At 37.0% G+C, this 23,991-nt stretch overlaps 2 protein-coding genes across 3 annotated transcripts in view; one reads left to right on the forward strand and one right to left on the reverse strand.

Moving 5' to 3' along the window:
• The window catches only part of LOC136852555 (probable E3 ubiquitin-protein ligase HECTD2), an 86,341-nt gene extending 65,579 nt beyond the window's left edge, over positions 1-20,762 (forward strand). Inside the window, exons 3-18 of the mRNA XM_067127320.1 lie at positions 6-136; positions 1,757-2,002; positions 3,966-4,126; positions 4,816-4,918; positions 7,703-7,792; positions 7,974-8,194; positions 8,723-8,871; positions 9,328-9,515; positions 10,496-10,636; positions 11,554-11,676; positions 12,230-12,393; positions 12,804-12,900; positions 13,407-13,481; positions 14,731-14,925; positions 16,010-16,125; positions 16,699-20,762. Coding sequence (XP_066983421.1) covers positions 6-136; positions 1,757-2,002; positions 3,966-4,126; positions 4,816-4,918; positions 7,703-7,792; positions 7,974-8,194; positions 8,723-8,871; positions 9,328-9,515; positions 10,496-10,636; positions 11,554-11,676; positions 12,230-12,393; positions 12,804-12,900; positions 13,407-13,481; positions 14,731-14,925; positions 16,010-16,125; positions 16,699-16,963 — 2,465 coding nt within the window. The 3' untranslated portion in view covers positions 16,964-20,762. The remainder of the gene's footprint in view (positions 1-5; positions 137-1,756; positions 2,003-3,965; positions 4,127-4,815; positions 4,919-7,702; positions 7,793-7,973; positions 8,195-8,722; positions 8,872-9,327; positions 9,516-10,495; positions 10,637-11,553; positions 11,677-12,229; positions 12,394-12,803; positions 12,901-13,406; positions 13,482-14,730; positions 14,926-16,009; positions 16,126-16,698) is intronic.
• The window catches only part of LOC136852554 (heparan sulfate 2-O-sulfotransferase pipe-like), a 423,978-nt gene that overhangs the window by 163,764 nt on the left and 236,223 nt on the right, over positions 1-23,991 (reverse strand). The gene's annotated exons all lie outside the window — the stretch shown is intronic.

The following is a 23,991-nucleotide window of genomic DNA, read 5'->3' on the forward strand; positions in this document are numbered from 1 at the left end:
TCCAGTGACGGTGGAGGGAGCCAGCGGGAGACTGCGACAGATCTGCCCCTACTGCGGGAGCTTCTACAACATAGGAGCCAACACGGACGTCAGGCTGAGGCGGGGAAGGGACATCAGGGTCGAACTGCCCCACATCGTAAGTCCATTTTGATGTTCCTGTTGCATACCTTAGGAAATAGGTCTGTCTTATTAAAAGGGACTCAAGTCCAAGGCTTCATAAGGGGATCAGGGTGCCAGGTCCATCGGCTTCCACTTTAAAGATGGATATTAATAAGATTTCCACTGACTGTCTCTGTGACATCTACTAGAACCGAGCTGTGAAAATGATGCAGGCCCAATTTACAGATAGGTTAAAGGAATAAGAGAGAAGAGTTTTTTTTTTTTGGACAGAAGCAACAAACAAAATTGCGAGAGCTGCAGGAGATTAAGGATTGCTAATAAATGAGAAACTGTATGGCAGAGCATTTCAAACAAACCTTAAAGATTTAACCAATAATAGATGACCAGGCCGTTTCTTGGCAAAGAAATAGTTGTGCGAATCATGTATTCTTAATGAAAACTGGGTGAATGATTTTCAAAAAATTAGGAAGAAATTAAACGCGACTTTTAAAGGCCTTGGAACTAAATGGAGAGAGGAATAAAGAGTTCCAGTAATATGTAAGCAGCAGTATCTTAGAAGACTAGTTTGGGCACTAACAGTGGAGAAGGACATACATCTTCACTTTGAATTGATTAAAAGTGCAAATTTACAAAAGACAAGACATTGAATTGATTAAAAGTGCAAATTTACAAAAGACAAGACAAACTCCCTAGAATAGCAAGAGGTATATGATATAATGGAAGGAACAGCGAGAGCTATAATGAAAGGAATAGCACGAACTATAATATATAACGGGAGTACTGGTGAAATATCGCTGTCTGTGTGAAGTGAAGAATGACTCCAGAGGATCATAATTATAAGCGTTAGTAAATGTAACAAGAGATAGGCTGACAGGGGATGTTAAGTTATGAAAATCGATAAAGCCAGAATAAAAGATGGATGCTCATGATATTACGTGCAAAAACATTCGAAATTGATTACTGCAAGTGACAACGTAATCAATGAAGAACATTCATCACCCGGGAAGAAAAGAGAAGCTCTATATCCTGTAATATTTGTGGAAGGAATTTCACGAAATAAACTTGTAAGAGGTACAAGAATGGCTACACTGCGTACATTTAGAATAGTCAAAGTTTGGTAGTTAATGTAGTATACAAATGTAGATTAGAAGGCTAAAACCATGAAACTGAGCTAGACAGAAATGTGCCAGGTAGATATTAACAAAGAAAGAAGTTCAAAATTAAAACATATGTGGTTATGTCTTGTATATATTAACAAAGAAAGAATGTCAAACTTAAAACATATGTGGTTATGTCTTGTAGAGGGAACAGGAGATATCCAACTCCTAAAAACAAAATATAGTAGATGGAAATCTTGGGCTGACCTGGCTATACTAGTACTTGGAAAGAAAGTTTCTGGGGGTAAATAGAGGCAAAAGAGAGAGACAAATCATTTATTTTGAAGGTAAAACCAGTGGTGAGCTATAGGTGGGGTTAACTTCCTTTTAAAAGCATGAGTCCAGGTTGAAATTATGCAAAAGTGTAAATAAGCACACTGCGTAATACAATGACATATGCGACGTATTGATTTATCTGAACACATGCGGAAAGAGAGAGAGAGAGAGAGAGACTACCATCAAGCTTCATTTCCCAACAGGATGTTGAGCATCATCGATCTCGACTCGGAGGCCTGGGCAACTTCATGATTAGTCGCCTGACGGGGCTGGCCTTCAACGACCACCTCAACAACAACACCGGCAGGAACGGCAACAACAATGACGGCACCACTTCCGGTGACGTCACCGGCAGCCACACGGTGAACAGCGGGCTCTTGGCTGCCATCAATGATTCAACAGCCTTCCGCATCGGTTCTGGCAGCTCTCTGCCTCCCATAAGGAGACAGGTAAGAATGACAGGGCGTTCTTTAATGGGGTAATACAGAAGGTACTTTATATTGAACAACCTATGATTACTGTCAATTCCTTTCATCAATTATTGCTAAACTACTTCTACCAGGATGGTTGTGGCCCTCTTTATTTTATTCCTTGCTTTATTTGATGTTGAGTCATCTAAACAAAGGCTTCAGAGATTTATGGAAATCAATTTACAATCAAACAAACATTAAAGCCTTCTGTGGCAGAAGTGCCATGTATAATTCTTGATGTTGGGATTCTAAATTGCAGACGGCCTCACGAGTAAGATCACAAACAATGGACGAGTTACTTCAGTCTCTGGAGGTATAAATGCAATAACTGTAGCCGTTGCGTGTATATCATTCACAAACAGGCAACTTGTCCATGTAACTTTATGAAGTAGATACACCGTAAGACTAATGAACACCATTGTAAATTTAAGTAATTTTTATTGGTGTCAAAGAATTCCACAACTTCAACGAATGAAATGTAACAAAAATCGTGTTACTTAGGCACAATAGATTGATGTTCATGAATAGTTTTCTCTGGTGTGCATTACACTTCATCTTAATGGCAATGACAAAACTAATAATAAATCTGAAGATTGGTACCCAGTCACAATCATACTGCCAGTTAGACATTGCTGCAAGATTTTCTATTATGAAATGGTGTACTAACAAGAAACAAACACATGTGGTTTTGGTAAAACTCTCCTTATCTAATCCAAATGACCAACAGGATGACCGATTCTAAAAAAATCAAAATTGGAGGAGGGGCGAGGAGAAGAAAAAATTGAGGAAATTCACTAAACACATTTTGATAACGCACAATAACCACTGAATTTTCTATACATTCCTGCGTAATTTGGCATTTTTAAAAATTCATCCCAAAGATGAACTAACAAAATATAGAGCAATTTGAGTGGATAACTGATATGTTATTTACCTTAATTCAACACAAAGACAACAACATAAAATAACAGAACAATCTTAAAAATGCCAGATGCCCTGTCCAAGGATTACTGAGTACCATTTCTTTCGATACTTCTGAGCATAATTACTCAATGTAGCAGACTGTTCAAAAGCTTTTGGTGTTGACCTTGAGGCATGCATGGAAGTAGAAGCAAAGATAAAAATACTTTTGGAGTACAAGTAGCTTTGCAGGGAATCATTACTGTCAGCACTTTCAAGATGGACGAAAGTACGCCACTTGAAGTCTACAATTTTAATGACTTCCAAACACCACTATTACCATCAGTAGTAAAAGTAGCAATACTATATGTATTAGGATTTTAAGACTACACTGCTGATAATGTACCCTGAAACAATTTCTGTTATGTTTTCAACTTCTATTAATTATCAACTTTAAAATTTATGTTAATTTGTAGAATAATCAGGTATTTGCCTGACACCTTACTTTCGAGAAGCAGACAATCTACTCATCTAATATCTTGTCAATGAATCTTCCACCTTTCAGTTATCGTTAGCTAAAATAAATCACTGTTCGTCAGATGAGTCAAAACTTCACAAAAAATATATAATATAAGCGCAAAATGTTTTAAAATAATCTTGCTAAAATGTATTTTTTCAAACAAGCCCCATCTGATCTGACAAGTATACGTGCACCAGCTGTGCTGACAACTTACTCAACACCTGTTGTTTAAGAAGTACATTATTTGAATATAGCTGTGTTGTACATGGCTGGAATGCTAATTTTAAATGAACGTATAATTCAAGTACCAAATTCCATTAATCCGTAACTCAGTGCAAAATTTCACGACGCAACATTGTACCAGGGGATGCAAGTCAGGGAACGCTATAAATCTTACGAAATGTAATGTATCACATCAGTCACTGCAGTAATGTAAAAATATCTCTCACCTAAACTTATCACGCTTCCACTGCACAACCTCTAGTACCAAATTTCCTACTTCACGGACCCTTCCTTCTTCAGGAGGTCGACAGCCGCAGAGGGAGTGTCGCATCCCGTCAGGGCTCAGGGAGTCTTAGATCAGCCAAGAGTGAGGAATCTTTGCCGGGCAGCCGAATCGAGAGCGCCCAGTCTAACCAGAGGCCGGTGTATCCAGCAAGGACCACAAGGAGGGAGGACTTTATGTAAGATTTTGATATAATGTTTCATTAATGCTGTGATCGTTGTTTAATTTTAATTATTTGTCATTTATTTCAATTTACGATATTTCTCATCTATTCATTTTTACTGAGTACTTCGGGTTGCTCTAATTTACCAAGAGCCAGCTGGCGCACGGTCAGCTTAATCAACAACAATTTGTTGTTAATCTAATAAACATCAGGAGCCGCTGGCGCAAAGTCAACTTAATTACCAAAAATATTTTGGTGCAAGGTCAGCCTTAATCAATCACCATATTTTGCTAATTCCCACCATCACAGCACTTACGAGACATTCCCGTATGTGGATATCTTTATTCTTTGTTAATCAAACCGAAACTGAGCAATTTTCATGTGCATCAATGCTGAAAGCTAGAGCATTTCATTCATACACTGAAAATAAAGGGGGAATAGGCAACGCAAAAATATAATAGTAAATCACAATTTTATATCTACTATACATTTATTCATAAAACCGTGCACACATTATTATTATCATTGGAAAAATCCAAATGACTAAAGAAAAAAAGTTTCAACAAAAAACATAAAAAACTAACAAATTAAAACTAAATCCCACTTCAACTTTTGGCAGAACTAAGTTTCATTGCAACCCTTTGCAGCACAATCTGTACACTATTGTCTCAGTCCATAATGTTGATTTGCTCCCTGCTTTCCAGGCAAGAAGTTCGAAAAGCCAAGGAGTCCAAGAATTTCGGCGACATGAAGAAGTTTTACTTTGACACCTTTGAATCCTATGCCAGCATCTGTGCCACATTCAAAGTAAGAAATTAACTTGGTGTTGCGTTTGTTCTGTAAGTAACATAATATTGAGCTAATGTTTAACGTAGATAATAAGCACGCCCGACCACTTCGAGTAAGTAGTAACACATTAAAAGTTGGAAAAAAGGGGGACAGTATCACTATAACAGTGAATGGCAGTTTAGATACGAGTTTTACTTTCAGAAATGCATATATAACTTTTTCTTTTGTCGTGCAAAGCGAAAAATTTCATGTTGTTATTTTGAGATGAAGAAAACACTGGATACTACTTTACAGATAAAGTAGTATCCAGTTCCTTTTCAGGTTGAAAAACAAGTATCCATCTCAGTTTCAAAGGCAACAGGTACTTAGAAGTCCCATTCCTCCACTGATCATACATACTTATATATATATATATATATATATATATATATATATATGTATGCACATATATAAATATCAAACATTTAAAATTATACATTATTGTGTGAATGCCCTTTAGGGGATATATACTGACTGAACTCGCGATTGTAATTACAAAAATTAAAGATATATGCTCATTTTAAGTCTGCAATTTAATTAGTCTGCAATTTAAAAAATAAGTTAATTGAACTTATCATTTTTAAGGATTTAAATATAATCTTACATTCCAGGTAGGCACATCATATCTGCAAAGATAACTGGACAAGCAATTCAGTTCTTTAGATTAATAATAATAATAATAATAATAATAATAATAATAATAATAATAATAATAATAATAATAATAATAATAATAATAATAATACCATTTTAGATAATACATGGGATTTAATTCTAATACAAATAAATTATGAAAAAACATCAACAACAATAATAAGCCAAAAATAAAATTCAAATTACAATTCAGATTCTGGGTTATTCCCAAGACAGTACTCGTGAAACAAAGTCCCTTCCCCATCTCATACCATATATTTTGTTTTTACGCAATCTCCCGAAACATACTTTTTACAAAGCTCTAGAATAAATGTTTTATGATATTTATCCAAGTTAATAGTTTGTCATCCTGTTTTTCTGCAGCTGACACCACGCAAACAAGTATCTGTAACACCTCAAGGAAAAGTAAATGCTTCCATTCTCAGCAACCCAGTACTCCTCCGACCTATACATTTAAAACCAGAAAACCACCAAAAGACTTTAAGTGGAAATTTTCTTGGTCATTAAAATCTTTCCTCGCAGCCCCTGAAGTAGCAACACCCCTCTACGTGCTTCAAACACTATTAGGACCATTACAAAATGCTTTTGTAGAAATAGAGGTTTCATTAAGACCTTTCACTTATTGTTATGTTCCCAGTAAATGGCTTCAAATGGCTTTAATTCTGCATAGGAGTCTTAGGAACAGTTTATGTTGATTTGAGTTTTTGTTTCTTTAAATATTCATGCAGCTCGTGAAGTCACGTAACGGCTTATGGACAGCTTTCAGAGCTATTACCGACTTCACGAAGCTTTTGAAGCTGATAGCAGGCCTTATGAACATCATCCGCTAATGCCAAAAGGTCATGGAAATTAACAGGTGTGCATCTAAACGGAGAAAAATGAAAAGGGTGAAGAAAAGAACAGCCTATTAGAAAAACTAGCAGAAGCGAGGCTAACCCTTGTGCAGGAAGGAAAATCTGTCATGCTTTCTTAAGTAGGCTATGCTTGGTCTTGCATGGCTTCTCTGACATTAATCAACCTTGAAAATTCCAAAGGGCTAAAGTCAAAGCCATAAGCACCAGTGGGAAAGCATTTAGCATGGACGATGACCTGAGTTTGCTTGTCTCAACATTGGTTTTCCTTCAAACTGTCTATCCTTATCTTCTTGTCTATCCTTAACAACAGAACTTTCCATCGAAGGGTTAGGGATATCTAAAACTTCAGGAAAAGGATAAATATGCTCAAGTGTTCCATTAGCATCATTACAAAAACTCTTGTAGTACAACAGTTTTATGAAGATTCAAACCTACTGTGACATATACAGAACTTATGAGCAGTTTCTAAGTTTATAAGGATAGTTACAATCTTGTAAAGATATGAAAAAGGTCAACTAGTTCAGATTATGAATGTGCCAGAAACCTTAGAATTCTGGTCGAGCTTTACAAGTTATTGTTAAAACAGGCTACTGAAGAACACGTGAATAAACAAGGCTACTAAAATATCAAACATATATTTGAATTATCACTAGGAATATCACAAACACCTTTTAAAGATTTGCAAATAACCTGCAACCCCACGAGAGTGTTCCAGTGTAATTAAAACATTCATTGATGTTTCTTAAGCTCACTTGGAACTTAATGAGTTGCTTACCAACCATGAAATGACCCCATGAGATCTTTTTAGCATACCAAGATCCATGGTATCTTCATCTTCGAGTATAATAATTTATAATTATCACTGACTTTGCGATCAATTTGTATTATAACGAAATTTGCAATAAGCACTTTTAAAACAATTTTGGGAAAAAAATAATGAAACCTGCATGGAGCATTTTATTTCCATCAGATGAAAAATTTGCGATTCTTGAACATTTCTAAAGCAATCCCAAAGATTGCTTTTGTTACCATGAATTAAAAAGCTATAACACCTGTAATATTTACATCTGTTGCTATCAGATTTTAAATAATCAATTTCCATGACCTCATGAAGTCTTGAGTAGAATATTAATGGAAAATTTCCAAAGCCAAAGGCCCTCTCCGAATACTGCACTGGGCAAATATGTCTCGTGTTTTACATATATGAGCCTAAGGAAACTTGCGGAATCCTTATTAAAAGCCTTCTTTTTCACAGAGAAATCCGGACTTGGACGGAGCTCGTGCTGATGACCCAGGCCTAAAAACAGAACTTGTCTACACCGTTCACGATTCTGTTAAAGAAATGGTAGGTGACCAATCACTCCAGCATGAAAAGGTACAGACATACATATAAACTGTGAATAAATTTATCTAAAAAAGGAAGAATTACTAAAAGAGCAGGAAAAGCAATTCAACACAATACTTCCACGTCATATTTGTTAGTTACCAAGCCAGAAATCCCCCTAATTTCTTCTGTACTTCGACAGCCTTCGGTGGTGCACAAACATTTCCTCAAGGCAGTGATCAACGCACTGCTGCAAGAACGGCCACACCTCTTCAGCAAAGATCGCGTTAGGGCTCTTTTCATCATTCTACAGTCTCCAGTGTTCCTGACTCAGTCCTCTTACACCGTCTTAGCTCATGTACTCAGGAACATCACCTCGTTATCCAACGGCGATCACCAGCTGCTTGTTAGTTGGTTTAAAACGTGAGTACTGTCATTAGATATAACAATGCTTATTAAGAATGGTTAAAAATGCATTAGGGATAGTAAATTCTAACCTATCTTTGTAAGCTGAAGTCCATTCATATGAGTCTCGTGCATTTTCTATATCAGCTGAGGCCAAAGGCCAAATTTTTAAAAGAAACGACACTGCCGAGTCCTTAGGTGCATTTAAAAGTGCCCTTGAGATGTGGTAAATAAACGAAAGTGCTTGACACGCTGTCATTTCTTTTCAAACATTTCCTGTGGTTTCAGCTGATAACAAAATCACATTCATATTTGGGATCTTTAAGCACATTTCTTACGAATTTCCTGTAAGTGGGTACATTTTAATTAACCATTGGTGGGAATAAGCCAATAATTCTAATGCAACAAAAGACAATTCTAAGAAATGCCTAATTTCAAGGAAAGAGAAACGGCAATCCCAAAAGGCGCTCACTTCCTTTGACTCTATTAAAGCCAGTCATAGCTTACTTCGACAGCCCTGCAGCTAATAGCCGACTTCCTCTGCAGATTGGAGGTGTCTCGCCTGAGAATGATGGTGGGCATCATTATTCAGTTCATCACAGTGAGGCAATTCCCGCCGCCAGACAGGTCGTTGCCGCCGCTCAGCAAGAGCAAATGGTGGATCCCAACAGCCACGAAGGTCCTCGCCATCATGTGTAAGTTGAAGAGCAATGTCACTAATGTTTTTATTTATATTTCCTGTAGTTCTCTGGTAATTTTGAATAATATTCAGGCGTTGGAGCTCGTTGATAAGAGTTTGTTTACCATCAGGATTGCATCTTGTTGACAGCTAATTATTCCACCGAGTCTTGAAATTCATTGTTTTATGTTAACATTATTATTTGTAATTTGGGCCGTAATGACTATGGTCACGGACTTGGGCGTTTCAAGTGTTTGTGTAAAGTCAGTCATTGGCTTCAACAGATTTATTACTAAAAAGTTCCTGAATAATTTCCATCATATTTCAGGCTTATTTTCGTGAGCGATTGCATATTTTCTACGTTTAACCATTCACCTAAATAATCTTTATATTGTTATTCGCTTTAGAATAGGATGCAAATGGATAATTTCAATCAGGAGCATGAAAATAACCTTTGGAAAACCACCCACAGATGCAAGTAACTCGTCGGCCCAGCCATCGCTGTTGCACTACACGGAATTCTACAACCACGCCTTAGACCACCTGGACCTGATGTCCGAGTACCGTACCTGGCAGGTACCTGATAAGCCCGATTCTTTCTCCTTCTGTCAGTACCCGTTCATCTTGTCCATCGTCGCCAAACGACACATCCTTACTAAAGTAAGTTCAGTGTAGCAGGATTTTGGCAAAAGACTGAGTTCATATTAATAGATTTTTAAATCTGGATTTCAGTAAGCATTGTGGAGGTGAGGTTAAGAGAAGATGGAATACACTTAAAAACATTTCTCAAAGAAATAATGAAAAATGACCTTATCATCATAGTTAGGGAAGATTTAATAATAAATGAATAACAACACTTAACAGTCTCCTGACACCCTGGGTCACACAAGCTGTTAGAATTTGGGACGATTATGGCGATATGAAATTCAAGTTGGTTGTTAATATAAAACCGATGCCTTTAATAATTGCAGTACAGATAAAAGTTGTAATGGTGGTCGTACGTAAGTCTCTCTCTTGGATATTGTACCCCTAACATGAACAATATTAGGTTTGTCTTCCACGCTGTACAATGCCTAAACCTATGCGCTTCCGTCAGTAAGAGTCGAGGTGGAACGCATAGATCCTCAATATGAGACTGATAAAAAACAAAAATCATAGGTGAAAACACAACTGACAGGAATATCACCCAAGTGGAGCACCAATCAACACCACACTTAACAAACTTTACAGTATGACTAGGCAACGGGTACCACCAATGATTTGATTTGGTGAAATTTAGGCTGCCAGGCCAAGCACTGGGACACTTTTGGCCATTCGGCGCTTACGACAGTGGAAAGAGGGAGTTGGAGTTGTTGGACAAAAAGACAAAGATTCAGAAAATAAGGAGATGAAATACAATGATCTAATGGTGGAGCTGGGAGAAAGCTCGACAGATGCACTAGGGAATAATAGTTAGAGAGGCTGGACAATCTGACTGAAGAAAGGAAGTGGGAATGGAAGTACAGTAAAAGGCTAACAGTGGATGCAACTAGGGACCGAAGAGACGCTGCAAGCACCCTTGAGTAATGCCTACAGTGCACCACAAGAGGTGCATTAATAGCACAAACCCCTAGCATCATATTTCCTTCTCTCCTTCACAGGACGCCGAACAACAGATGATCCTGACTGCGCGGAGGTCTCTAGTAGCGAAAGTGGCCCGCCATCAACCTCCCCAAATTGATATCTTCTTCCTTAACATCAACGTCAGGAGGAACATGCTTGTAGAAGACTCTCTCAAGGAGGTAAGGCCAGAATACCAAAAATATAATGACTTGAGAAACAGGGATATACAGAATACTACCGACCAATTAAGATGATTTTAACAGTTATCCTTATATGAGTGAGAAATTCTACCCGTACGTTATGATTATTCCTAAAATTACCACTAATTCACTCTAAGTGTTACCTTAACAAAATAAACAAGATTATAATAAATTTTGTCCCTATAAATAGTTATCATAACGATCACACAGACCAAGATTAAGGACGCCCAAATAAAAGTTTATTTTCAAGATCATATCTTTAGTCTATTCAGTTCACACAACTGTGACTTTTATGGTGAACAACACACCATAATACTGAAAAACTAATACCTACATGCAATAACTGTTTTCTTAAATTAACTTCAACGGCAAAAAGTCCAATCGTTAAATTATTCAAAGAGGAAAAGACAATGTAGAAACGAATTCTTAATCGTTTGGTTGCGTACTTGAGTTCAAACATACAGCGCATTTAATTACCTGCCACTCCTGCCTCTTTTAATAACTTTTACTGCCAGAGAGGAAACTGACCACACTATACTATATGTTGCGTCAGTACCCTGACATTCCACAGTTGGCACTGCATGAATTTCTTTTCTTAATGATACGATCATGCACACTTGGTATCCACTCTCGCCTTTTATTTGTTCCTCTTGTATTTCAGCAATGTTAAATAAGTTAATGTCCTCCCTGACTTGTTTCATATAATAATAATAATAATAATACTGATAAAACATTAATCAAAGACAGAAAAATAAATGTGAAAGCAAGGAGCAAAAACTAAATTCAAAGGCTTGTATTTGTAACCCTTCAACAAGTTTTACATGCCCTTGATATTTTTCTACCGCATGGTATGTTCCACGTAGATGAATGCTAACTTTCCCTGAATCCGACCTCAGATCGCGGCCAAGAAGCGCGACTTGAAGAAGAAGTTGAAAGTGACTTTCGAGGGGGAACCCGGTCTCGACATGGGAGGACTCACCAAGGAGTGGTTTCTGCTCCTCATCAAACAGATCTTCAAGGTATGAAGCCGTCATTTATCGGATTTTTACACTTGCACTAATAAGAACGGAAATGTTGGTCCATGAGAAAGACCTAAAATATTTCCTTTCCCGAAAATACAAATACTAAAGTTGTCATATTCAATGTACCATCTAGGAAAATATTAGTTAACGTCTACAGAAAAAGAGGCCTTTCAGTTACAGTCTTATTTCCTATCCTGTTCCAAATACTCATTGTGATGTACACATCGACTATCTTGTGTACACCAAAATGTACGTTTGGAACAGGGTATGAAATATAATTATAGCTGAAAGGCCTTTTTTTCTACAGCGTAAACTGTAATGATTTCCGGGATGTTACCTTGCATATACTTTAGGAATTTGTACTTTCGGGAAAGGAAACATTTTTATTCTTTCTCGTGGGCTAACACTTCTATCCTTATTTTAATGTATTCATCGAATCATGTCAACAGGTGCAATAATAATAATAATAATAATAATAATAATAATAATAATAATAATAATAATAATATAATAATAATAATAATAATAATAATGTTCTTGCCTATTCCAGCCCGAGAACAAGATGTTTGTGTATCACCCTTCGAAGCGCCTCTACTGGTTCTCGATGGGCCAACAGGGAAGCCTTAGAGAGTACAACCTCATAGGAGTGTTGATGGGTTTGGCTGTCTACAATTCCATCATTCTCGACGTACGATTCCCATCCATATGCTTCAGGTAACTACTGAAATGTTCCAACTCACTTTAATTACAAAAAATTAAGTTCTTCCATGTTTTTCCCTGCACCATTAAACGTTTTATTGAAAGACTTTTGGTAGCCGTAACCTGGCTAAAATTAATGTGAATGGATGTTGAATACTTACAAAAACATCATGGAAATGAATATTCACTTTCTTTGGTATAACATTCTAATTCTTACTCCCATTTACACATGCACACAAAAACCATATATTTACAGAAGTCATTGCATATAATCATTTCAATCGGCTTACAGAAATCTCTCTCAATCTAAATATAGCAAGCAATAGGACCGACATTATCTAGTTTCTTAATCTGTCAGATATGTATTGCTAAGACCGACATTATCGTTTCTTAATCATTTAGATATGTATTGCTCTATCTTACAGGAAACTCTTGAGCCCTCCTGTAGTGCCGGCCTATGAACACATAGCTGTGGGAATTGCGAAAATGGTAACCTTGGAGGACCTCAGCGAAATCATGCCCGTAAGTCAGCAAGATTTTGTTAAACTACTTTAATGCTACTAATACACATTTATGAATACCATATAGTTTAAGTAAACGTGTTAATGAGGTACATAGCACATTAAACGTTTGCGTATATATCCTGTGCATCCACGAGGCATTTCAAGCAAGTGTTAATTAAGTGCACAGAACATTACAAGTTTATATACATCCAGGCGCGTATGTATGTATGTATGCAGTGTATATGAATAATACGATATATGGATATATGTGTAAATGCAGAAATGTGCTAAAACGCTTTATATACATCCAGGAGCGCATGTATGTATGCAATGTGTATGAATAATAAGATATACGGATATGTGTGTAAATGCAATGTGCTAGCACGCTCACGAAGGAAATTTATACATAAGCGACAAAACCCTCGAAAGAAATTCTACTGTGACTAGCATTTATGATGAAAACGTTTACGACACTAAAAAATGTTTCCTTAATCTGTCACTCATGAAGAAACCCCATCTTTGCAGGAGGTGGCCCATGGTCTCATGGAACTGCTCAAATATGAAGGTGATGTGGAGCAAGACATGTGCCTTAGTTTCCAGGTATGTTTTCCCTACAAATAAATGGGTCTAAAAGCTGAGTAATAATACCTAATGAATTTTTGGTTTATAATCAGAATGGCCTCCCTCCACGGTGGTGCTGAGTCCTAAATGTTCCTGCTCTGAATATCTGTCTACGAACCTATGGGATTTACACAGTTCAAGAAACGTGCATTTAAGCTTAAAATGTCATTATCATTAACAAAAGCATATGTGTAGTAAAACTAAATCATTTTCCCCGGTGGGAAGTGGACACTCCAATGGTATGATTTGTTGATGCTTAGGCTTATAATTCCTAAGTCCAATCTCCAAACAGGTAAAAAATGCATGACGACAGAGAGACAACGCTTTCTCTTGATGATTCCTTTTGAGCAACCAAACTTTCCTGCTGGTAGTCGTGCAGATGTCAAATGTTTTGTTTTTAAATGCCGTTTGAAAACATCTGAAATTATGTAATTGAAAAACAAAAATTATCCATATTTCTAGTTAATATAATAAAAGTGTAATGATCATAATAAAAACTACCGTATATATTGTGCTTATACCCAGTAATAATAATAATAATAATAATAGTAATAATAATAATAATAATAATAATAATAATAATAATAATAATAATAATAATAATAATATGCTCTACTGCTCATTCCCTGAATGATAAAGTGCCTTTGATATAGGATCTAAGGACTCTTTTTAGTTTTTCCAGTCTGACACATGAATATTTTATGAGGCTAAATAATGTGGGCTTGATAAATTTCACCTTTTTTTGTAAACAGGAACTAAGATTATTGAAACATTTGAGGAGTGTATTTACCCTATATTCCTAGAGACAGCTGATTTACAGGACGCACTGGCCTTGAAAAAATTGAACCTATTTCAAAATCATAAGAGTTCAAATATCTGAAAACGATGTTTCTCACCGGAGAGGGGAAAAAATGGGATTTGACCAATTAAATGCAGCAAAATTGCAAAAGTCCTCAATATATTTGTTCAGTACCTCCTCTAACGCAGAAGAGTCATTCTTCTATAATTTCATACATGAGGCTGGATATTTCACATAATTCTTACGCCCTTTCTTTTCAAAATGGCCAACTCAAGCAGCACTGTATAAATCCACCCGTTGCAAAAATTACTTCTCCAAAGACGTTTCCCAACAAAAAATTCTGTACCTCTAGGAAAGCCCCTGTTTTTGAAGAGTGCAAAAATATAGAGACGAAGTGCACAGGCGTTCAATTATCGCGTTTCCTCACAGGTATCCCTGGAAGAATACGGTCAACCGAAAACGTTCAACCTGAAGGAAAACGGGGAAACGTTGCCGGTGACCAACGAAAATAGGGAGGAGTTCGTGCGCCTCTACTTGGACTGGATCCTCAATACGGCGATTTATGAGAAGTTCAGGGCTTTCTACTTGGGTTTCCACACCGTGTGCGCGTCAAATGCCCTCATTGTGAGTACTGAGAATTGCTTGCCGTTTTATTTACCATATCGGATTGTTGAGAACACAAATAGAAGCTTACCAATACTTTCATGTATTTGTCTGACCGTGACAGTGCACAAAAATTTGACGTAATTATATACAATGTACTATCCATTATTCACTCAATACATAATTATATCTTATTCAGCATTACAAAACTAGGGAATATGAACTGAGCATCAAAATCAACTAACCCTCCTTAATCAACTAACCTTCCTTAACAGAGATATTTTATGGCATCATACACAAAAATTATACCTCATGCAATTAAAAGAGATTTACTTTATACAGCTAATAAATTGTTCACAGGCCTTTTAAACCATAAACATCCATCTTACATATTATTTGATATTCTTAAAGACGAAAGGCCAACAACGCTCTTTTTATCATTTCAGTGGTAGCTAAAACTATTTCCTTAAAATACTTATTCAACGTCTATTCTGAACGGTTGTTTAAAATTCTTTCTCATATAAAAATATTGACTTCAAAATATATAGACTATGCTTGCCTTCTAAGTTGTCAATGAAAATAATCTATTTTATCAAAATATACTCCCTGGAGTAAGTTGCAACCCTTTCAAACACACAACACACACACACACACACACACACACACACATGTATATATATATATATATATATGTGTGTGTGTGTGTGTGTGTGTTTGTTACTTTCAAAAAGTTGCAACTTACTTCAGTAAGTATATTTAATGTACAGAAGACCTTTAATGTAAATATATATATATATATATATATATATATATATATATATATATATATATATATATATATATATATATATGTATACGTGTGTGTATGTATGTGTGTAATATATATTACATATATATATAATAATATATATATATACATATATATACTGTATATATATTTATTAACGGTCTACTGTCTTTAAATATACTCACAGCAGATCTATTACAGATGTTAATCACGATGTGTTGTCTTCAAAATAAGCTGACTGAGCGTCTATTCCAGAAGCTAAATCAATTAAGTGTATTCTTTTTTTCAACTAATATACTCATGGAACGTCTGTTACAGATGCTGAGGCCAGAAGAGGTAGAGATGCTAGTATGCGGGTCACCGACTCTTGACCTGACCGAACTCCGGAAGGTGGTTGAATATGATGGGTACACACCTGATCATCCCACTATCAGGTGAGAGAGAGAGAGAGAGAGAGAGAGAGAGAGAGAGAGAGAGAGAGAGAGAGAGAGAGAGAGAGAGAGAGAGAGAGAGAGGTACATACATCTACCAACTAGTAATGATCCATAGATGAGACTTGTAAGAGCACACAAATCCCTCGATATTTGGGGAGAAAAACCTTTCACCTATCACTGCCGTTATGAAATGTCCAACATGATTCTACGTATAAGAAACTATGTTCCACTCTCGTCAATTCACAAGGAATCAATCGCTTTTTGCATGAAATATTAAACACTTGTCTTTCTGTATTCCTAAGAATTCTGAGCAGAACATGTCTACCAAAACCAACTCTACTAATAACTGATAAGTCTAAAATTACCAAATTTAACTTGACTAGTCTACCAAAGGCAACATATCTTTCAAACCGGAAAAATACACAGATTGATAGCATACACCATTTACACTTATATATGTAACCACGACTGTGAACGTGACTGGGTTGAAAGCAAATGTATCACAGGACAGTAAGTGTAAAAATGTCGAGTGAACAGGGCAATGATGACTGGTACAATTTCCTAAATTTGCAGGTGGTTCTGGGAGGTGTTGCAGGAGATGTCGGTGGGGCAGCAGAAACAGTTCCTGCTCTTCACGACAGGAAGCGACCGCATCCCCGTCGGGGGCATGGCCGAGATGGTCTTCAAGATATCTTGCTGGCACGGACAGACCCATATGCTGCCCCAGGCCCATACCTGCTTTAATCAACTCGTGCTGCCTCCTTATGGCGACAAACAGACGCTCAAAAATAAGCTTTTCATAGCCATAGCCAACGCCGAGGGATTCGGACTGGAATAGAAGGAGATATTCTGGAACTGCCGAAGGGAAATTCAGGATGATAACCAATGATCAGCTTCCTACTGGAATGTTTAATGATCATAAACAGGCTCTCCGTTGCACTCACGTTGCTGGGTTCGGACTAAAGCAAAATGAACTTTGGAAGCGAAGTAAATACCAGACGCTTGCTGTATGACGCGAGTATAAGGATCGAACAGGGCAGGAACCTTGAAACAAGAGTGACTACATACAAGAAACAAAAGCGAGTTCCTTAACAGAATACACCTGATACAATACCTGTGTAAGAGCGTGGTATTTCTCTACCGTGCGACTAGAAAGGAATAAAAAAGTAAACTGAAATATTACATGAAGCCAGTGTGGTTTCGAAATAAAAGATATTATTGGTCCTTAAAGGGATACAATAAATAAATTATCAATATGAAAATCATCGAACAAAAAAGCCAATTGGTATCCGTCCTTAATAGTTTTATAACGTCTGTGATGTTACTGTTGAGATTTTATAAATTCTATACACAAACAAGCAGACACATCCTTATTTCAAAATTAAAGCTGCTCTAATTATCTTGAGGTGACAGGGAAGTCATACATGAAAATTTCAACTCAATTCTTGAAGGATATTGCACAGGGGAAAATATTATACTTTCCGAAGAAAAACCAAAACGGGATACTAAACCGGAGAATAACGTAATCAGCTCTTGAAGGAAACTAAGTCGAAGGCATAACAAATTCCAAGGGGAAATTAATTGTCTTTTATTGTGTCTATTAATTTTGTTGCGCTATATCATTTATCACTTGACCAACTGGCACGAATAATCATGGACACATTGGAATCTGAGCTAAACAGAAAAGTTAAAAGCAGATTTTCCTTTAACGAGGCTTTCCAGTTGTTTAAAAAGGTGTTTACTTTTTTTAAATTATACAGGTACACTGACTTTAAAAAAGACATTTTAAAGGCACCTCCATACTGAAACCCATTAGACACACAAGCACACACGTTCTTATGAGGCTGACAGTTTCTTACAAATTGAAATGAATACTTTGAAATGGAAATGGTAAGGATAATGTCATTTTTAGCGATAACAATCTATACACTCCACTGACTCATCAACCTTTAGTAAGCAGACCAGTTTTCATGAAAATGCATCGGAAGTACATTTAAAAGATGAAGGCTAATGATTTCACTCTGTATAAGATGTCTTGTGTTTTCCATCATAATTCCATTTATTTCCTCGTTATGGCCATCAATTCCCCTCAACTTCGTTGAATAATCTTTAGCCTCACAAGTTTTAATTTCTGTCAATTCCAAGAATATACTTTTATTTTTTACGCCATCGACCAAAAACTCTCTACACCCTTGCAACAAGAAGAAAGTAATGACTCTCTTTATCAACTAGTATCGTTTCCTTTTCTCCATCAGCTTAGTTACTCATACCTGGCAACTTTTCTGATGCTGGCTGGACTTTTCTTGAGAAGATATTTTTTGCAGAACTTTCATTTAACATTACTCCTATGCATCAGCTGTATCAAAATAAACTCTCTCCTTTTCTATCCTGACCCGTTTATAGTTGGGGCATTCCCAGGCATTACTTCTTTTCTTCTGTTTTATTAGGCCCTAAAGGATTTCCATGACCTGTTTCTTACTCTTGTCAAGTAGCTAACAAATGATCAAAATCATCTAGGAACATTTACTCCAGTTATTTAACTATATATTATTTACTAAGATGCCTTGAGAAAAAAGATTATAGAAAGTGTCTATCCTTCGTTACTGAAGCTTTAAACTGAAGGGACCTTCGTCATACTTTCATACTTTTCAAGATATTTACTAAAGTACACATTCTCATTCCAATTCAAAATACAGCTATGATCTACAATCAACTTGAGCCCTCCGAATGACTATTTTAAAACATTTTGTGCGAGGTAACTTTTAACGTTTTTACAAAATTACAGCCAATGTGCTGTTCTAAACATTTTTTTCTCCAGATACACGTATTACTTTCAGAGTTTCCCACCAAGGAACACGTTTATTTTCTAATGAATCAACATCGTCCGTTCGCGGTGAACAAAGCGTTAGCAGCGTCTTGTTGTAATATTAGCTTATATTCCATCTATTTATTGATGGATCAATTGCGAGTCTAGGAAAAACGAGAAAATAATAATAAGAGAGGAAAAGAGTGCAACAGAGCCCTTGCCCTTATATTGCCAACTGTGGAGCTTTCTCCTTGCCTGTTTTCGTTTTGGGATTATTCTGTATATAAACTATAAAAGCAAAGCGTAATAGTCGAGGAAAAAACCTATTCCAATAATCACTTTTTTATGAATTAACATCAAAATTTATAAAACTAGTATTTATAAATTTAGAATTGATAAGATTAGAGTTTATAACATTTCCAAATTTTTAAACGTTCTAAATTAGGGTTGGGAAAACCAAGGCGTTCGTACTGACGTTACTGGCACATTTATTCAAAAATATATTGAAAATTTGGCATCATGAAAAATTGTCCCAAAATGGAAATTAGGCAGGAAATAAAATCGATGGTGCTGAACACTTTAAAAAAAGTCAAAGCGGTTGTTGTGAGATATGCGAACATGTTTATAAGGGCAAAATCAAGAATACTTTGCTGTCAGTGATGCTTTGAACAAACGATGAATGAACTGCAAGAGCCTTTTGAATTTTTACACAGTATTCATTTTTGGACAGTGAATGAGTAATGTGTTTTCTTAATCCAAAATCAAAGAATATTTTGCCTTATTTGGTAAGTCATGAGTGAATAGCTTTATAAGAAATCTACGAGTGAGCTACACACTGAGAGAGTGTTGTTTCTTGTTAATCTAGAAAAGATAATTCGTCTCATAATTGACGAGACATATCCGGTTATGAATGCAGAATTTATGTCAGTAAAGTTTTGAATGAAAGCCTCGCAGAGTGATTTGTGACTTAATCATTCATGTGGTATTTCTGGAGTTAAGATTCCATCTGCAATCCGCTGTAAATAATTAAATCTGTAATCTACGTCACGAGTGATTCATTTTGAAAAATGTATGACCATGACTTACTTGGTGATTTCATATATTTTATTCACTTGAGTGAGTTACTTGGAAAATGTATGACCATTACTTGGTGTTTTACAAAATTGTTCTTTCCTAGTGATTTATTCGGAAAATGTATGACCATAATTTGCTTGGTGTTTTACAGAATGATGATATACTTAAGTATTTCATTTCAGCAGATGTATGATTGTAACATGCCAAAGGTAATATACGGAATTATCATTATTCATCTAAAAATTTGGTCACTGAATAATTAAGTCACTCATGAATAAGTGAGATGAATACCACACAACTACGAGTGCGAATGAGCATGCTAATGAAATGCTACTTTCAACCATATGGGAAACACAATTTAACTGTGATATATAAATTCAAAGTGTCCTCGTATTTTATTATACACTTTTCATCGATGTTTTCAAGCCACAAAATGTGTGTTGCATCAAATTTCCAAGAAGTAGCGTGTGTACATTTTGTAAATAAAACGTGTACAATATGACAATGATAATTTTACATGATTCGAAGTTATCAGTGAAGAAAAGATGTTGCGGTTATATACATATATATAAAGCAACATGGGTGTTCTGTTCGATCACTGTGCACCTATCATGTACATAAAGGTTTGTAACGTACACCTCATCCCAAGCATGTTTTGTACAGATCATTTCAAGGTGTACCTGGGAGGAGCAGCAGCACTGTCAAGATTTGTTGTGCAACTGTTTGTTATGACTCAAAATGTTTATCAATAAATTCTTTAAAGAAAAAATAAACGAGCGTTTAAATAAACCACATTTCCTACGCCTCATATTTTTAGCAACGACATCTATATATATAAAAATGGATGTGTGTGCGTGTGGGTGGGTATGTGCCAAAATTACTCTGAAACGCATTGAGCAATTTCAACCAAACTTTGTAAACATATGACTTACTATTAAAAATCAGCACTGTGGGGGTAAGACACCACTAGCTCTAAAGGGCACCAAAGGTGGGGGGAGGGCTTCCCTGGTTATGTCTGTAGACTTAGTAACTTAGGAATTTATCATACCTAATTTCGGTATACATATGACTTACTATCTGGAAAAGAATACTGTGGGGGTAAGACATCAATGGCACCAAAGGGGTGGGGGCTGGGAAGGGGGTGACAGAGAGAGAGAGAGAGAGAGAGAGAGAGAGAGAGAGAGAGAGAGAGAGAGAGAATAGGGATCACTTCATGGAAAAGCAAGACATGACACTTTTCTCTGCATCAAAGCATTGCAAACAGCCTTGAGCATTATGCCAATCGTCATGAGGCACCCATGAAACCCAAAGGGTTACAAAGGCAGCTACTAGTCATGATCTACAGCTGGCTAACTACCACTACTCTGTCTTCCTTTGACCTACTGCCCTTCACACAGCCTTTTTCGTCATCAAAAACAGTGCCACCAGTTGAAGGCTATGGTGTTCTTGGATTGTCAGTCCCATCAACACTTGCCAACCCTAGTATTATGATCCAGCTTAGCCTAAAGCCTATCAGACAAGTACTCATGATGCTAGGTACGTCTGATACCCCAAATACACTACAAGATTACAAACTGGTAATTTTATGATTTTTTTAACCTGATTGCAGCCATACAGAAGCCATACAACTTAGAGAACCTTCAATGTTCATTACCAACCTGACGAACAAGCAGTCAACTTAACAGACATTAAGGATTCCTACCATATCCTCAATAATGTCATTCCTTATCAGAACCCAACTAGTTCCATCTTTCCACCATGTTCCCAGGAGCAAGTCGAGGGCACAGTCCTCCTACAATCCCAGGCAGGGGCCATCATGTAAGGCCTGATGCCTACATTGTCATACTGCTATACTCCAGCCACATCTCTTGTTTTTATGCACACGATTGTGTGCAGTTGAGAAACCTTCTCAATAGACCTTTGGTGTCAGGAAGGCATGTCTTTTCTGTGAACTTTGGACACTATAAGGATAGGACCTGAGCTACACAGCCAACTAGATGAACGAGTGTGGAAGCCAACTGTTCCCCACTTCTCTTCAATCAGGCAATGCCTTACTTCTTCGATAACCATTCAGGCATCCTGGCCCAGACTCCACAGTGTCAAATAACCCATCACTATGTGAACGATGGGCAGCCTGACTTGGCCTTTGTCCAAGCTACTTGGATTGACTCAGAGAGCTACCAAAGGCCACTTGAAAGACAGACTGGCCCCTCAGGTAACTGAATTCCTTCAAGGTGCAAGGAACCACCAAACCATGAGATACTTCACATCTATCACAATCCTCTGTAGCCTTTTGATGCGGTAACCAATGCAACTCTTGACCCAGGAGTTCACCAGAGTTTCCAAAACATCCTGGAACAATACCAGGACATGGAAGAGGTCAGCTTTCACTGCTGATGTCTGAATGCCTCCACAGTAGAACTTCATGCTTTCATGGATGCCTCTGCAAAGGCTTATAATGTTTGTGCAAACTTGGTGGGCACTGATGAAGATGCCTCTCTCTTGACCAACAAATCGTGGATACTTTCCTTGCACCAAACACTAATCCTGCTCAGAACTGCTGACAATCATTATAGGCAATCAGCTCAGTGCATAACTCCACACTCTACTGTACTCTTTGAATGAATCAGGGAGTGCCACCTTCAGTGAGAATCTAAGTAGCATTCCACTGGGTCTGCTTCTCGAGTGGACATCCAGCTGTTCGTCTGAAAGAACACACCCTTTGGCGTCAAAGGCTATCCTGGCTAGGCAATAAGAGTAGCTACCCTTGCCATAAGGCCTCAGCAATTCTCTGACTGCCATGATTAAGGTTGTAACTTCTGAGGCCCTGAATCTAAGAATTTTACTCCTCCTGGTGGGAACTGAGGATTACCCTACGACTATTTAGCTGAGGGAGGTCAGTCCTAACTAAGAAGTTTCACAATGAAGACAAATGTGAACATACCACACCCTTTCACGTATTCCTCCACTGGTTGCAAAGCCATGTCTTGCCAGAACTGGCAACCGGGCAGGCTCTCCTTAGAGATAAACACAACATGGCTAAATTCATTGGACACCGATCAAAAAAAAAAAGTAAGCCTAACTGAATCTCCCCTCCATCAAAGGTGACTTATTCATTAGACACCTATCAAAGGTTTCAAATGTGTTTTAAAAATCTCTCCCTCTCTGTCTAAAGTATTCATCCGACACCAGTCATTGGCATAGACCTAGTCATGATTCCCGGTTCAACAATTCCGTGACGAGGCGGCAGGACAGAGCACGCTAGAATTCAAAGATCACAAATGAATGTTGCTCAGCAACATTTACAGTACTTACCTGATACTTAAAGCTATACATTACCAGTGTCAGCTAATCGTTGAAATTAGATTACTTGCATGAAAAAAGAATCATAATTAAAAGAATATCAATCCACTTGCTTTATTCACTTCATCTCCAACTCTCCCCCTCCCCCACCATCCCAGGCTACCACGACCACCTCCCGTTACCAACCTCCATCGCATGAAAGCAGTGCTAATGATATCGGTTATTTTACAATTCCCCTCACCGACAAACGCAGCCTTAAAATGCTTATGTTTATAGAACATTTTCTGCTCAGAATAACTTTTTCTTTCATTTCCCAAAATATTTGCATACACTTGTGTTACACCCTGTATGTATGTATGTATGTATGTATGTATAATATATATATATATATATATATATATATATATATATATATATATATATATATATATATATATAATATGTACATTAGCAGTTTGAATTCTCTTAATAACACTATAGCCGATTCACTTAAGGTAGATTCTTGGGCCTACAAGACGTTTGTTTAGCGGCCTCTGATTGGCTGGTACCGCGAGGTAGGCTACTCGCTCACTGTCTCATTTTTACGTATGTAGCTCAGAAAACTAGCAATATGTTTATATATTTCTTCATTTATCTCACGTTTTGAACAAGATAGGGAAGTTTTGGTCATACCATAGGATTCT

Source organism: Macrobrachium rosenbergii, chromosome 25 (genome assembly GCF_040412425.1).
Source record: "Macrobrachium rosenbergii isolate ZJJX-2024 chromosome 25, ASM4041242v1, whole genome shotgun sequence".
NCBI classification, from domain to species: Eukaryota; Metazoa; Arthropoda; class Malacostraca; order Decapoda; family Palaemonidae; genus Macrobrachium; species Macrobrachium rosenbergii.